The 15,772-nt window shown below is 37.4% G+C and overlaps 1 protein-coding gene across 1 annotated transcript; it reads right to left on the bottom strand.

Annotated features, from left to right (window-relative positions):
• Positions 1-848: 848 nt before the first annotated feature.
• Positions 849-15,737, bottom strand: zmat3 (zinc finger, matrin-type 3). Its single transcript, XM_039673271.2, has 7 exons — positions 15,609-15,737; positions 14,321-14,555; positions 9,849-10,207; positions 9,500-9,646; positions 7,525-7,691; positions 6,518-6,612; positions 849-5,508 (listed from the first exon to the last, which is right to left on the bottom strand). The coding sequence occupies exons 2-7, from the start codon at positions 14,436-14,438 to the stop codon at positions 5,300-5,302; spliced, it is 1,095 nt and encodes a 364-aa protein (XP_039529205.2). The 5' UTR covers positions 14,439-14,555; positions 15,609-15,737; the 3' UTR covers positions 849-5,299.
• Positions 15,738-15,772: the final 35 nt, after the last annotated feature.

Here is a 15,772-nt window from a genome sequence, read left to right on the forward strand (position 1 = left end):
GTGTGAGCAAACAACAGAGTGCTTAATGTCATTCACAAGGTGAGGCATCTTTTGTTCTGCATAAACGAAATGCCACTCTGTCTTTTTTAAGTTTAATATCTATAGTTAAACAGATACAATATGCAAATCAGCATTCTGTGCAAATAGATAGTAAAAGAGACCACTTGTCATTAGAATGCAAACATTTTAATGACATTATTGTCGGTTGGATTAATGCTGAACATTTTAGCAATGTAACTCAATGGAAGATGCTTTAATTTTTAATTTTTGCAATGTTTACAAAAAATATACAAACATATTTTAATAATAATAATGGTTGTGATTATTATTAATGCCATTATATTTAAGCTACACTGTGTAACTCTTTTAGTTTATTCTTAGCTAAAAACACTTAGTTCTTTCAAAAATATATGTGCTCATTAATGTATATTTACTTTCGTTCAACTAATAAAGTATTCTCGTGAGTGTATAATATGCCATTGGAAATACATACGGTTAAGGGCTTCTAATGTCGGTCTCCATCTTGAAAGTACATTAGCCAAAGAGGGACATACCCGTTAATTCAAGCTTCGCCTTTCGCGTTTACGTTTGAGTTAACACTCATGGACGAGGTCGAACTGGAAGCCATGTTAATCTTGGACTAAATTGGCCACCGTAGGAGTTAAAACGAAATCGGAATTGAGAGGAACAGAAACTAATATTCACTGGATGGTCATATACCTTTTCACCACTAGATGGGGCTAAAAATCACACAGTGTAGATTTAATGTCAAGTATAACTTTATCAGCAGTGATATCAATATTAATACAGTGCCTTGGAATATCAACAGTATAAACAAACACACAAAGTTTGATGACAAATTACTGAAAGAAGTTTTTTAATGAAATATTTTATTAATACATTATATTGCGTTCAAAATGAGAGTTCCAGGAAAGTTAAAATGTTCTTTCATCTGTACTGTACATTCAAGACTTCAAACCACTGTTTAATACACCTCGAGGGAAAAGAGGAAAAGGTTAGATAAATATCATCACATCATCTGTATTGCACTCAGGCCGGTAATGGACACGAAAAGGCAACCATTATAAGGAGATGCCTTCGAAAGGCACTACAGCTAGATTTTATTTTGATGCACCTCAAAATAAAATATGTCTGCTAGTCCTTTAGAAAACATTAATATGACTCAATATAAACAACAACAACAACAAAAAATGTGTAAATTGAAACAGAGGTTTTAGAATAAATGGTGATTGGCTTGAAGGAAATAGACTGTAGGGATTCTCCATTGTGGGAGAACCTAGTGTCCCTGCTGCCGTCCTCTGTTTCCAGGGTCACAACTTCCTGACCGCAAAACGCAAAACACAAAACAGGATATGGCTTGCCTCTGCTGAATCTCTGGGAGAAAATACAATGAATTTCAGTAGAGAATATCAGCACAGTTGTACAGCTCTAGGCCTCATGTGGATGATGCAGGTTCTAGTCTGACTGATCCCATTCCCTCCCTCTAACCATTTCCCATGGCCTTTCTGCTGTGTTTATCCACTGCAAGGCATTGTTACCATCAAATCATCAAAGCGATGATCAGTGGTGCATATTATGGATTAATCTGCACTATGAACATGCTAAATTAGCATTTAACATGTTTAAATAGTTCACTTTGAAATTAATTTTTGGTTTGTTTTAGCTTTCCTCAAGGGCATCCAAGATGTAGGTGTCTTTGTTTCTGCAGTATTTTCAATTTTGATATTTTTAGGTCAAACCGTTTGTCTATCAGTCATATAATGGAGGTCTATGGTCACCACCTCAAAGAGCATGCACAGAGAAGTCCAAATTAACCATGATTTAATGACTCGTAATGTAAGTACACACTGATGGCCTAAGACACGAAACGAGCGATTTGTGTGAGAAAACGAACAGTATTTATATCGTTTTTTACCTCTTGTAACCACAGCCACAAAGCACCCGCGCCCTCAAATCACTTGGACGTGGCTGTGGTTACAAAAGGTAAAAACGATATAAACACTGTTCGTTTTCTCACACAAACCTCGTAACCTCGTATGTTTAATTTGGACTTCTCTGTGCATGCTCTTTGAGGTGGTGACCATAGACCTCCATTATATGACTGATAGACATGAACGGTTTGACCTAAAAATATCAAAATTGAAACTACTGTGAAAACAAAGACATCTACATCTTGGATGCCCTTGAGGTAAGCTAAAACATACCAAAAATAATTTCAAAGTGAACTATCCCTTTAAAATGCGAAGTGATCTTATATCAATATATACATAAGAAACAAATCACCACATTTACTGTATATAAAAAGAGCTGGACGTAAATGTTCAGTACTTGAATACGCAAAACATTATCGGTATGCAGGACTGTAAGTTCCTCCAACTGGAAACATATTCAAAGCAGAACAACATGAAATGTTCAACATCACAGTTGAGTAGGCTTTATACTCCGAGGCACATTTAAGATGTCTTCTTCACGGCTCCACTGAGTCCATTAGTCCGACAAGCTCTCCCATAAGTCCCCTGTGATGAATCCCACTGTAAACATAGATTTGAATGAATGTAGATGTCTGCGACTGCGTCATAATATAGCACGTCATGAACTAACACGATAGTCTTTTCTATTCCTTAGCAAGTGCAATTCAGTTCTGAAATGGTCCTTTTCTTGCAGTGCAGTCCTCCTCTTAATATGTACAAAGCAGCAATAATTTCATGCAGAACTAATACTAAATCGGAGAAGTATTACAGGCGCAAACATTTTGTGACAATCGGAAAAAAAATGAAAAGTGACAGGATTATTGAGAGCAACAAAACAGACAGCAAAGGTAAAACTGGGTCACTACTTCTGTTTATAATATTGTAAATGTCTTTGATTAAAATATGTAGAGCATTTTTAGGGAAAAAATAGGGGAAGGGGGAATGTTTATGCATTAAATCATGCATCCATGAACAAAACACATGAAGCATGTAAAATCAAAATACATTTTTTTGTGTAACATTGCAGTATTTAATATAGACCATTTCACAAGATGTAAACAACACTGGTCCAGAAGCACTTCCTGTTTCAGTTTTTTAACACTACATAAAAGCTGGGATAAAATACAACCAACAGAACATTTAAAACTGAATCAAAAAGTTAAACAAACATCTTTAAAGGGTTAGTTCACCCAAAAATGAAAATTCTGTCAGTATTTACTCACCCTCATGTTGTTCCAACCCCGTAAGACCTTCGTTCATCTTCGGAACACAAATTAAGATATTTAAGATATTAAGATCGCTCCTGCATACAGTCCATAGGCTTCTTGAGGGACTGGCTCTTGCTGTCCTCCAAAAGTCATTAAAGACATCGTTAAAATAGTCCAAGTGACTACAGTGGCTCAATCTTAAGTTTATCAAACGACGAGAACACTTTTGTGCGCAAAAAAACAACAAAAATAACGACTTTATTTCAACTATTCATTTATTTCTCCCTCTGCGCGAGTCAGGTTACTAGTTTAATAGCGTAAGCTTCTGTTATTGTATGTCACACGCATCACACACACATGACCAGCGTCGGCCAATAGTGAGCCTACGTGTGACGTAGCTCTACGCAATCACACTACGTTAACTGACTTACAGGCTCATGGAGAAGGAAGTGAATAGTTGAAATAAAGTCGTTATTTTTGTTGTTTTTTTGCACACAAAAGTGTTCTCGTCGTTTGATAACTTAATATCTTAAATATCTTAATTTGTGTTCCGAAGATGAACGAAGGTCTTACGGGTTTGGAACAACATGAGGGTGAGTAAATACTGACAGAATTTTCATTTTTGGGTGAACTAACCCTTTAAGATGTTTTCTTTACATGTGAAATAAAGAAAATAGTTACAAACTGAAACAGGAAGTGCTTCTGGACCAGTGTTGTTTACATCTTGCAAAATGGTCTATAAATTATTTATCTGTGCACATCATTTATTTTTCATTATTCATGTTCCCCTGTAATCTTTAATCTAAATAACTTGTAGCATCTCTTCTCTTCTCTGATGACGCGTTTACTGTGGCGCGAGGGCGGGGCAACCTGTCACTCACATGGTCACTTAACCAATAGCAAACCACAACCATCCAATCAATTCCCAATTTCTTATCCGAGAAACCGTTTCACTTGGATATATGTCACAATAAGGAAGAAAAGATCGCTACTTCCGTTTCACGGTGACTTTAACAGCTCCTACTTCTCTCACGTTTTCATCAGTAAATATTGGAGGCAAAATTGTCCAATAGATTTTAGTTTATACTGATATAAAGCTAAGGGGTTCAATGATTATTTTTCTCCGATAAGCTTTTTGGTAGGCCAACTTGAAAACTACCAAGTCAGAGGGTTGTGAGGTAGTGGCACAGACCTTATTAAAAATAGCCATGTTTTCCATTTCTCCCTTTAGTGTAGGGAGGATCCTTGGGGATAATCCAAGATGAACAAAAAACAACAATCCCCCAAATAATTTCACACTGAAGCAAGCTAGTTATATATATGGTCAGATATACACCCTAAAACAAACCAAATGATGTCTATCAGACTGAAAATCTCCAACTACATCTAGTAAACGTGTGCAAAGCCAGACGGGTAGATCTATTGTCATCGCTTTCACAGTACATTCAGCAGGCACGCCGGAGACCCGCACCGTGGATTCTCATGGTAATGCAGTCTCTAAAGAAACACAGTGAATCTACGGCTCAGAGTGAGTAGGATTGCCACTTCTGTTTGTTTAGGAAACTGATTGCTGCTTGATTTGACCCTTATTGAGGAATCAATCGCACGCAAAATTAGCTGAGAAAAAAAAAACAGTTTTTTTTTTTTTTTTACATGTATTGCCTCTGCAAAGCATGTTAGAGGTCATTTTAGTAATTAGAAGTAAATAAATTATAATAAAAAAAAACAAACGATAGACGTATACACAAGTCCATATTAAAAGGACAACACTGCAGTATACACTAATACTGTATTTGTGTACTTGCTCATAAGGTCATGCGAATTAGAAATAATAATTATTTACCAGTTGATCCTAGATCTGTGCTTATGAGCATTTCAAACTTATTAAATAAAGCTTCCTCTCATTTTCCATGTCCTCTCAGTCTGGCACAAAAGAAACTTTTTCTTTGCAGTGTGCGCACAGTTAAGATCATAAATTGCGTCTAGGATAACAATATATATATATATAAAAAGCCATATTCAATTTTAAAACAGCAGTGGCTACTTGAAGAATTGCACGATTATTTCCTCAGGATCTGGGAATCACTCGATGGATGCCTTTTAAGTGTATCCCAGATTCTCCATCTCACTACGGTAGCGTTGCTCGGACACTCGGCTTTTGTGCTGCTTGCTCTCCAGGTGAAGACGAAACTCGGCTTCCTCGCTGGCACCCGAGTTACAGATTGAGCAGTAGAACTGGCCGCTGGGTGTGACGCACATTGCAAGGTCTCGTGGGATTCGCTGCCTCGGCCGTGGGTTGTAGTAAGGGCCTGAAACAGCATAGGATTGGAATCATGTCAGGTCATGTATAATCGAAGCATCAATTAAATGGCTACATGAATAAGCAGATTTACAGTAAAAGATGATGAAATACATCATCTGGAATGCAAAGCCAAACTCTGACTTTGGGGATTGTGTGCACATTTTCATGTTTATACTTCCTTTAAAATTTTGCGGGTCAGTTTACGTTTTTTTGGGGACAAAAACTATATCTTAATTCAGATGAAATGCATTAAATTGATCAAAAGTGACAGTAAAGACATTTAAATCAACGATGTCCTTATTCTATTGCTAAAATATGAACTGTTTTAACGTATTCGAATGATTTCTGAAAGATCACGTGACACTGAAGACTGGAATAATGATGCTGAAAATTCAGTTTTGCCACTACTTTTAATATATAAACATTTAAGAAAATAGAAAACACCATATTTAATGCATGCATGCATACTCAGCTGTGTGCCATTCAGATTTGAACTAAGAATGCTTTTTAAATGTCTGAATTTGGTAAACAGGATGCAAATTGTAGAATCTGAATTTAAGTAAGTAGAATTTAGGAAGTTTAAATCATATGCAAAAGCTAACTTCTTTAACCTGGCTAGTGGGGCAAATGAATGCTATGCCGTGTGTTTTTGTGCAAATGTGAGGACAGGACCACGGGGCAATGGGGGCATGTGTGTGATTGAGATCTGCCACCGTGTGGGTGACGTTCGTGAGCCCGGGTTGACGTGGGGTGGAGTATCGGCTTACATAGACCAAAGCATTGGCATTCGGCCTGCATTTAGCGAGACTAGCGCATTGCGCTACATTAGCACAGGCTGGCAAACTAACACGCGCAGCTGCTAAGCGCTCACTGCCAAAGCTCTGATCACAAATGGAGGTTTTGCACCACAGCTTGGACCACTGAGCAGAAAACCGAACCCACGGGACAGATCACATGATGACAAAAGTCTTGTCTCTGCTAAACTATTTGTTGAGGTAAATATGTGTAGGCAGTACCTGGCATGGCAGTGTTGATATGAGCCCTGCGGTTCTTCATTAATCTGTACTCGTACCCTTCTTTCCGGGGCCGTCTCTGAGAGTCGGACAAGTCTCTGATTAAAAAAAAAAAAAATCAATGTAACAATATTGATGGATGGAATGGAATTCAAAATAACAATATTTACCTGCAAGATATTTACAAAAACATTTTAATGCATAAAAAAAGCTACACAAAGACTTTTTAATCGTTGAATTGTAGTTTTGAATCAGTTCATTCAAACGGTAACTCTTGCTTCAGATATTTTACTCCAACTCTTTTGGATTGAGAAATTATTGAATTGACAAAAATTTGAATAATATTCATTTCAATGACACACTAAAATAAAACATTCATCATTTAAATCTATAAGATTTCCAATGATAAATTGTATATAATCAGCAAAATCACTGGTACTATTGCTGCTTTTTTACTTGTATCACTAATTCGTTTTGTTTTGGAAAGCAGCATTCAAACCCAGCTTAACTAGTCATGTCGTGTTTGCTCAGATAGAATCAGACGTTTGGAGTGCAACAGAATATTTCTTCCTGGGTTTGTTATCAGGACCGCCCAACTTTGGCCACAGTGGCATTTAAATGAGTGCCCCACTTATCAATGCAAAAACAGTCTGAAGATAAAGCTGCCAGAAAAAAACAACATTTTCCTCCTACTACAAAATATCCTACTAGTTGATGCATATGTATACATGGATTTTCTTTTCATCAAGACTCTTATGAAAGATATCTATCCTAGATATATTTTAACTTTCATGTCAACTACCCGTATACTGGAACAACAAAAGGGGCCATGATGACCCTATCATTTTGCATCTGACATCCCCTCTCAGAGTCTAATCTTGCAGGACAAACTGCATAACGGTTGTCTAAATAAAAAAAAATTCACACCTCCCACACATATGGAAGGATTTTCCATGTTTAAGTTTTTAGTTTTTTTTAAATCTTGGAGCGCGTGGGTGTGACAGACTCACGAGGACGTGGTGTTCTGCTGCGCTTCAGCCAGCCGCAGTCTTTTGGCGTGGTTTTTGCCCTGATAGTGTGCCTGGGCCACAGCGGGGGAGCTGAAGGAAGCGTCACACAGCTTGCAGTAGTCGTTTTCCGTGGCCAGTATGACTCTGCTAGCGCCCTTAGAAAGTGGCTGCAGACGGGACAATGACAGTAGAGCTTTTAGAAAGAGTAGAGCGACGAAAGGTGTGCGTCCACTGGGACGTCTCTGATTACTATCACGATGGGCTTAGAGAATGGATGCTTTCAGAGTGACACCGCATTATCAAACCGCACTTAAAGATACTCCCAGATAGGGCTGGGCGATAAAGCTTAAAAAATGTGTTGTTGTTTTTTAAGCTTTTTAATGATATTCAATATATCGTCGAAAAGTTTGGGATCAGTACGATTTTTTTTTTTTTTTTTAAAGAAATTAATAATTTTATCCAGCAAGGACAATTAACATTTCTAAGACATTTCTTATGTTACAAAAGGTTCCTATTTAAAATAAATGCTGTTCTTCTCTTCATCAAGAATCCAAGTATCACGGTTTCCACAAAAATATTAACATTTATAACAAATATAAACATTTTTTTGAGCAGCAAATCGGCATATTAAAATGATTTCTGAAGAAATCATATTAGAATGTGACACTGAAGATTGGAGAAATGATGCTTAGAATTCAGCTTTGCCATCATAGGAATAAATTACATTTTAAAATATATTCAAATAGAACACAGTTATTTTAAATTGTGATATTTAACAGTAGTTACTACTATCAATTCATTAAAATGGACAATTCCAAAATAAAAGTTTGTGTTTACATAATAAATCTGGATGCACTGTGTATAATTATTATATATATATATATATATATATATTTTTTTTTTTTTTTCATGTATATACTGTATATAGATTATTATATAATTTATATTATATATAAATATAAATATTTTATATATATAAATATATTTTTCTTAAATACACATGCATGTGTGTCTATTTATATATATACAAAATAATTATACACAGTGCACCCACACATATTATGTAAACACAAACTTTTATTTTGGATGCAATTAATCGTTTGACAGCCCTATAAATTGCATGAAATTTACTAACTGGTGGTGTTAATGTCAGTAATGCTAATACATAAAAAAACCCAACAACAATTCAACAAGTTTCGAAATATCCCCCTTGCTGCCATTTGACAGACAAACAGCTAGTTCAAGAAGTTCTCAGGGTGTGAAGAAGAACTCAGGGTGTGAATTCCAAAAGTGGGCGGTACCTCCAAAAAGGGGTGGGGTCTCAACACATAAACACTTTCACTTCCTCCAAATTACATTTCAATATAAAAGTTTGTAAATTAAACACCGTTGAAAAAAGAATAATTGATTTAGACATGTAAATACATATGACTATTTACATTATTTACATTGAAATATAACCATTAGCCAATCGAACTTTCATCTTGGGGGGGGGGGGGGGGTGACAGGGTACAAGAGCTTGTGGCTCATGGTGTTCGTATGGGGCAGGACCTCTCATCCCACTCGGTCCCCACCTCCCTCATCAAGATAAAAGCAAGAATCTGTGAGCCTTGACCAATGAATTCTTTAGAATCGGTTGAGGGGCGGAGTTTGTGCTGAATCATGGATACATGCCATTCGTCTGTTTGTCAATTTGAGGAAGTCACACCCCATTTTGGAATTCTCACCCCCATTTGGAGATTTCCAGGCTGCAGCTTTACCCTTCTCCCAAATTTAGCCCAGTCCAGTTCAAAAGTTAGCTAGTGGCACATAGCTAGTCAATTGACACACATTGACAAATGTTGCTTCATTTTACATAGCTAGTTATATCATTGCAAATACAGTAAATTGTAGAAAAAAAAGTAAATATATTGTCCAGCCTTATTCCAAGACAGCCTGAAAAAACACACTTGTTCAGACAAAAATGCATAAGCACCTGGTTGGAAGTCACATTTGCAGAATCTGTGGGTGGAGTGGCTGAGGGTTGCTGGGAAACAGGCTCTACTACCTCTAGTATTCGAATGGGAGGTGGCTGCTGGCTACCCGCATAAAAATTGCGCAGCTTCTTACTGTGGTTTTTGCCCTGTAGACAAAACAAATAATTTACATGCTTCATAAATGATCTCAAGAAAAACATCTCACTGAAAGAAACCAAAACTGAATGTAAAAATCAAGGCTAACCATCATTGTGTTGGGCAAGCCAAAATCACTTTCTTGATATAAACACAGAATGTTAGTTCATTTACTATTCTTTTCTCTTATACATTAAACATGAGTTAGATTACCTGATAATGTGCCTGAGCCTGTTGGGCAGAGTTGAGAGTGACGTTACAAAGCTTACAGTACAAAGGCTTGCAAAGCTCTTCCAGAGTGGCTTCCTGGTCAGCGGCCACCGCCTGACCATCTTCCTCGGGGGGCTTTGGACTGAGGACAGGAGGTGCTGGGATGGGGGGGTTGGGCGGCATCTGGAGGTGAGGGGATGGCTTTAAGGCTAGAGGAGTGCAGTGCGGGAATTGCAAGGGGTCCTGCGACATCATCACAGGTGGAGGTCTGAGGTTCTGGGTCGGGGTCATGGCCTGGAAGGGCTGAAGTGGCTGCTGCTGACACATCAAACTAAGAGGCGGCTTCAGAACCGGGTCTGGACCTGGAAAGCCAAAATGTAGGTGTCAACATGAGAAATTAAAGGTTCTGGGTTCCTTTCAGTGAACAGTTCTTAAAAGAACCATTTGTTTCTTAATGTGTAGTCGCAAATTTCAGGTAAATGTGGGTAAAAAAGAAGTTATGAAGCACCGTTCACACTAAAGCCACTTTGAAACCAAACCGTTTTCTGTTGGTCAGGACAGTGAATTTGCTTGACCAACTTGTACGAGTGAAATCTGCACGGGAAACTTCCAGAAGATCCTTAACCATCTGTCTGCTGTGAGCTGACAACGCATTCTCACTCCAAGGCGTCACCTTTGACCATGCTTCAATATTTGACGTTTTAGGCGCCCTTTAGCGTCACTTACATGACGCGATCCTGCGGCGTCATCTAACTGACGCTAAAGGAAAGCGTCAGTTAGAGGACTCGGTTAGGTTTAGGTCTGGGGTGGGGGTAGGGTACACGCGATCATAGGGCGTCATCTAACTGACGCTAAAGGGCGCCTAAAGCATCAGATATTGCAGCATGGTCAAAATGTCAGTTAGGTGACGCCTTGGGGCTGAGAATGGGCTGGAGCTGAAGAGGTGTGCTAAAACCAAGCGATTTTTCTCATTAAACATGAATTTTCACTTAAAGTATGTCACAATACTTAAGTAACTTATAATGTAAAGAACCTTTTGTGTAATGGAAACGTCCCATGGATTTTAAAGGTTCCATAGATGCCCCAAAAAACTTTTTTGGAAATCGTCCTAATATCTCAATTTCTTATCTTAGGCAGTAGTGAGATTAAATGTAGAGAAAACAAATGCTTTTGTCTCCTGCTTTTAAGGTAAACCGTTCTGAGAAAAAGAGATTTCTTCTCTAATGTTTCAAAAGAGATCTCAGATCTGTGCTCAGATTTGCCAAGTGTGCAATTAAGAGTCAGATATTTCTACATGAACTCAAACATTTATCCATCATATCCATGTTCAAATTAATTTTGTAGCTCTATGTTCTTATATTGCAGATAATTAATAAAATTTTGGCCGATACCATAACCGATAATTCTGAAAGCCGATAACTGCTATAATAGCCGATAAATCTAAATCCAACTTTTTTTGGAGAGCCTGATTACAAAAACAAAAGTCTCACCATTAAAAGTCAAATCCCAAGGGCACACTTATAATGTTCTCATTATATTTTATGTAGACTTTATGACAGACTTGTGCTATGCATGTTCCTATATATTCCAATCATATTTCAAGCAATTCAAAACCCTCATGGTAAACAGTGCGAATTTGAAGTGTCTCAGCTGAAAGAAATATATCTACAAAATTTGAAACATTAACAAAAAATGAACATATATTGGTCTATTCCAATATGGTGGCCGACATCTTATAAATATGTCCTTGAGGTGCAGTCACACTTAAACCAAGCAGCCAGGCCAATTTGCATAACTAACTTGAACATGAGGGAAATCTGCATGGGGAAATGCAAAACTTTTCCCATTGGAATGACTGGATTTCGCCCGCGATATTTTACCGAGCAGGAACTAAATGAGACCTAGACCTATGAAACATAACATAACAAGTTTTCTGGGCTGCATACAATACATTTTTTTAGAACAGCATTCTAATAATAGAGTTGATGTATATAAGTGGCATGTCTTGTGCATCACAGTAACTGTAGCTGGAGGGAATCTTTGCAGTATGGCTTCTTGTAGATGTGATGAGGGCTGACTCCTGCCTCCTGAACTCAGCAAGTGTTTGGCGCTCGGGCAGAACTGAGGCCGGCCGGGCGAGTGGGGGGTTGGACAGTCAGCTGTTTTGTGGCTGTGTGATATTTACAGTGGATCAGTTCCGACGGGATCATGACAACAATGATTCAGCCGACCAAAATAGACATAGGAATGCACCAAATGGTTCTGTTTCCGGTTGCCCGATGGTGTATTCATTAGAAAGGCACTTCTTGGAACTCTTGTACGTATAAATATCCTCAAATGGAGCTGTTAACATTTTTATTTTAACAAAAATGTCTAGTTTCAAACAGCTAGTCCTGCCCCCAAACTATCACAATCGGTTGAGTCAGAAGCTCAAACAACTGTAGTTATTTTTTCCCCCAAGAGTATTGTGATATATTGTACTTGAGATAAATCCAGTCCCTGAATGGCACATTTAAATCAAAACAGACGATTCTCAATTTTTTTAAGAACATGTCACTCACATTCGCAGGAATTAGCAATTAACGACTACAATCCAATCAATTCCCAATGGTCCCAAAGTAATATTATATTTTTTTCTCATTTGAAAAGCTATTTCACTTAAATAAGGGAAGAAAATATGACCATAATCTTCCGTTGCACGCTGACTTTAACTGTGATTGTTTTCTTTTCATGTTTGTTGGTCATGCAGATTTTCCTGTCAAAGAGTCAGTTCCTGTTAAGAATAAGTTAAGCTTGCAACTTGTTACACTGACAGTCAAACGTCTGGTTATGAAAAAATTCCCAGTGAACAACCCATTTCTGCACAGCTTTTGCACACTTCCCCTTTAAAAGGGATAGTTCAAATGTCATCATTTACTCACCCTTGTGTTGTTCCAAACCTGTACAAGTTCGTTCCTTCTGTTGAACACAAAAGAAGATATTTTAAATCAGTTGACGGTATCAATCGACTTCCATTTAGTAGGAAAAACGTATTATTGAAGTCATCAACTGTCTGGTTACTGACATTCTTTAATTAAAATACTTTCTTTTGTGTTCAACAGAAAAAAAGAAAGAAACTAATACAGGTTTGGAACAACATGAGGGTGAGAAAATGATGACATTTTTGGGCGAACAATCCCTTAAAATTAGATTATCATTTATAATGTAACAAAAATGTACAATGCCCATTTCACATTCTCTCCTTTTGACCTGAAAACAAACCTGATATCTCTTGGTCATCAGGGAATACAAGCCTAGAAATAGGTATAAGTAGAACCTACAGTCCCTCTTCAAGGTCACGGACACATACCTCTCCATTTAAATGAAATCCATTGTTAATTTAGCAGCAATGCAAAGTTGAGTTGGACCAAGGGAACATGCATCTGCTCTTTCATCAAGACTGGGATTAAATATTTTTAGATTTAGGGAGGATTGTTCTCATTGGGCATCTATAATGCAAGGTATGCAGGGCACATGAGAAGGTAAAGCAGTACTATCACTTGATGCTGCAGGTTGTTTTACACCACATCGCTGCAAAACACTTCTAAGCTGTTCATGCACTGTACAGTTGTTCTTTGACAGCATCAATTATTGAGAGCAGAATAAATGCATTACATGCATGGTTGCTTTCTGTGCGCAGGGTACAGTTTTTCAGTGTTTATTGAGATCATCACACATTTCATCCTTCTATGTTGGGTTGTTGGCGTATGGATTTGGATCAGAACTGTATGATGTCTCACTATAAATAAAAGCCACACTTCAACTAAAATTTGCACAGAACACAGTGCAAGGAGTCTTCTTAAATAAAATCCATAGAAGTAACCTTGTGTTTTATGAAGACATGGACTGCAGAGAGTGAAGTTATGTATTTTTACTGGGACATTTAGAGCTGACCAGTGATGAGCCAAAAATCATAATATCTTGCATATCAGCACAGTTATTGGGTTCATATGTGAGCCAGATTTAAGTATATCAAGTGTGGCAATAAACCTGCACCCATTCTGCACAAGTTCATGTATATAGGTAATAAATAAATAATTATTAAAAGAATATATTTAAAAAGCTGGCATACATGATTTATGTTACTTATCTAATGCAAACACATAACACAGAGAGCTTAAGCAGCATCATATAATACAAAAAGTGCACCTGAAGAATTTCAGTGAGATGTTAAATATGTTAGTCATGTACATAGTGTTCCATTAACATTTGATATGCCATGCCATTATAATTTTGCAATGCATTCTCATTATGCCATTGGTTGTGTTGACGTCAAAACCTTTCTTCTAAGAAACCTTACTAATATTTTAAAATAATGAGCGAATCCTAATAAACTCCCATTTTAAACCATTGCAGTGCAAAGCAAATATGATGCAGAGCATCACTTATAACGCAATGCATTGAACATCATTTTTGAAAACATGGTCTTTTCCTACCTGTCATCCGGGGGAAATAATGACTGCAATCTCCATAGTTTACAGGCTGAGAGCTGTAGATATTGCAATAGTCAGCACTTGAATAAAAAGCATCTCTGTTCTTTACATTCATCGCCATCTTCCCCGCATCCTTCCAAGCTCTCTCTGCTGCTCAACTTCTTCCAGCCAGACGTGAGCCACATGCTTCAAACGTCCAACAGAGGGGTGTTTTCAATCGCGCAAGGAGGCAAAAACCCTAGAAATACGTAAACACGTTCTATACATGAGAGAGAGGGATATTTAAATGGTTTATAGATACATTGAAAGATTTTATTTCTATACATAATTCTAAGTAGGCGAAAATATTTTGGAATTTATATTAACCTCTCCCTCACCAGAGTTGGCACAGTCCATTTCCTATCGATGCGAGAATCTGATTGACGATTCAGCACGCGCAATGAGAGAGAGGATGCGCGAGCCTGTGTGACATGACAAACGAGTGTGTGAAGTACTCGAGGTAGTGTACTTCATTGCTATTATCTATTTGATTTAGGTGTATTTTGCATTTTACACGAGTAGTTTTGAAACTGAATACATGTATTTTACTCAATTGCATTTTTTGCTTCTTAAAAATTGATTTAGACGCTGAAACTATGCTGCGTAAACTACGTTGAATCATTGCATTCAGACGCAGCTAATGTCATAAAACTATAAATCATAAGTTTAATGATAATCAACAAAGTATGGGGGGCATTGAGAAAATGTAGATACAATTTTAAATACTTCAGTTGGAAACTTAAGTCTACTCTTTCTTTTAATTGAGTCAATTATAATACAAATATTGATAAATACAAAATCAAACAAACTACATATTATTACAGAGCTTTACAAATACATTAGTACGTTAAAAACTAGAGAGAAGATAATTTCTAAAATAGTTACTCAATATGCAGTCTGATTCATAATTGAATATGTTCATTAATATTCATTACTATTACAATTGAACATTTATTGTTTCTGCGAATTTATAAAAGCACATTTTCGTGGTATATCTGCAGTGTTAAATGCATATATTTGCAGTGAAAATTACATCAGAAATCATATATAAGATGTCTAAGTGTCCTGACAAGATTAACAATTCACACTTCATTTCGCTTTATTGGGTGTGTTAGTTGAACATATTGCTGTCTGTCCCATACTGTGGTGGGATCATCGATTGAAAACAGAGTTCATTGGGTTTGTCATCCTCGCTCTCCCACTGTCTCTGTCCCTCTCTCCCTCTCAGCACAGCAGTCACCCTCCCTCTTACCTATCCGGCCACTTTGGAGCTTATTTATTCACAGGATCCTCCCTTATTCCATCGTGACAGCTTTTCGGACGATTTTCATCCAATCCTTCGGATATTGGACAGCATGTATTTCGTCTTTCTATGTCGGTGATGACTGATTTGTGTGAAAACATTGCTCTCGATCC

This window comes from Pimephales promelas, chromosome 21 (genome assembly GCF_988280905.1).
Source record: "Pimephales promelas chromosome 21, fPimPro1.hap1.1, whole genome shotgun sequence".
Taxonomy (NCBI): Eukaryota; Metazoa; Chordata; class Actinopteri; order Cypriniformes; family Leuciscidae; genus Pimephales; species Pimephales promelas.

What these genes read in the sequence shown, in the direction of transcription:
- zmat3 (XM_039673271.2), bottom strand. Translation starts at nt 14,438, where the DNA reads ATGGCGATGAATGTAAAGAACAGAGATGCTTTTTATTCAAGTGCTGAC. An exon ending in TTATTTCCCCCGGATGACAG is followed by an intron (nt 10,208 to 14,320) that starts GTAGGAAAAGAC and finishes TTGGCTTTCCAG; the next exon opens with GTCCAGACCCGGTTCTGAAG. An exon ending in TATCAACACTGCCATGCCAG is followed by an intron (nt 5,509 to 6,517) that starts GTACTGCCTACA and finishes ATGCTGTTTCAG; the next exon opens with GCCCTTACTACAACCCACGG.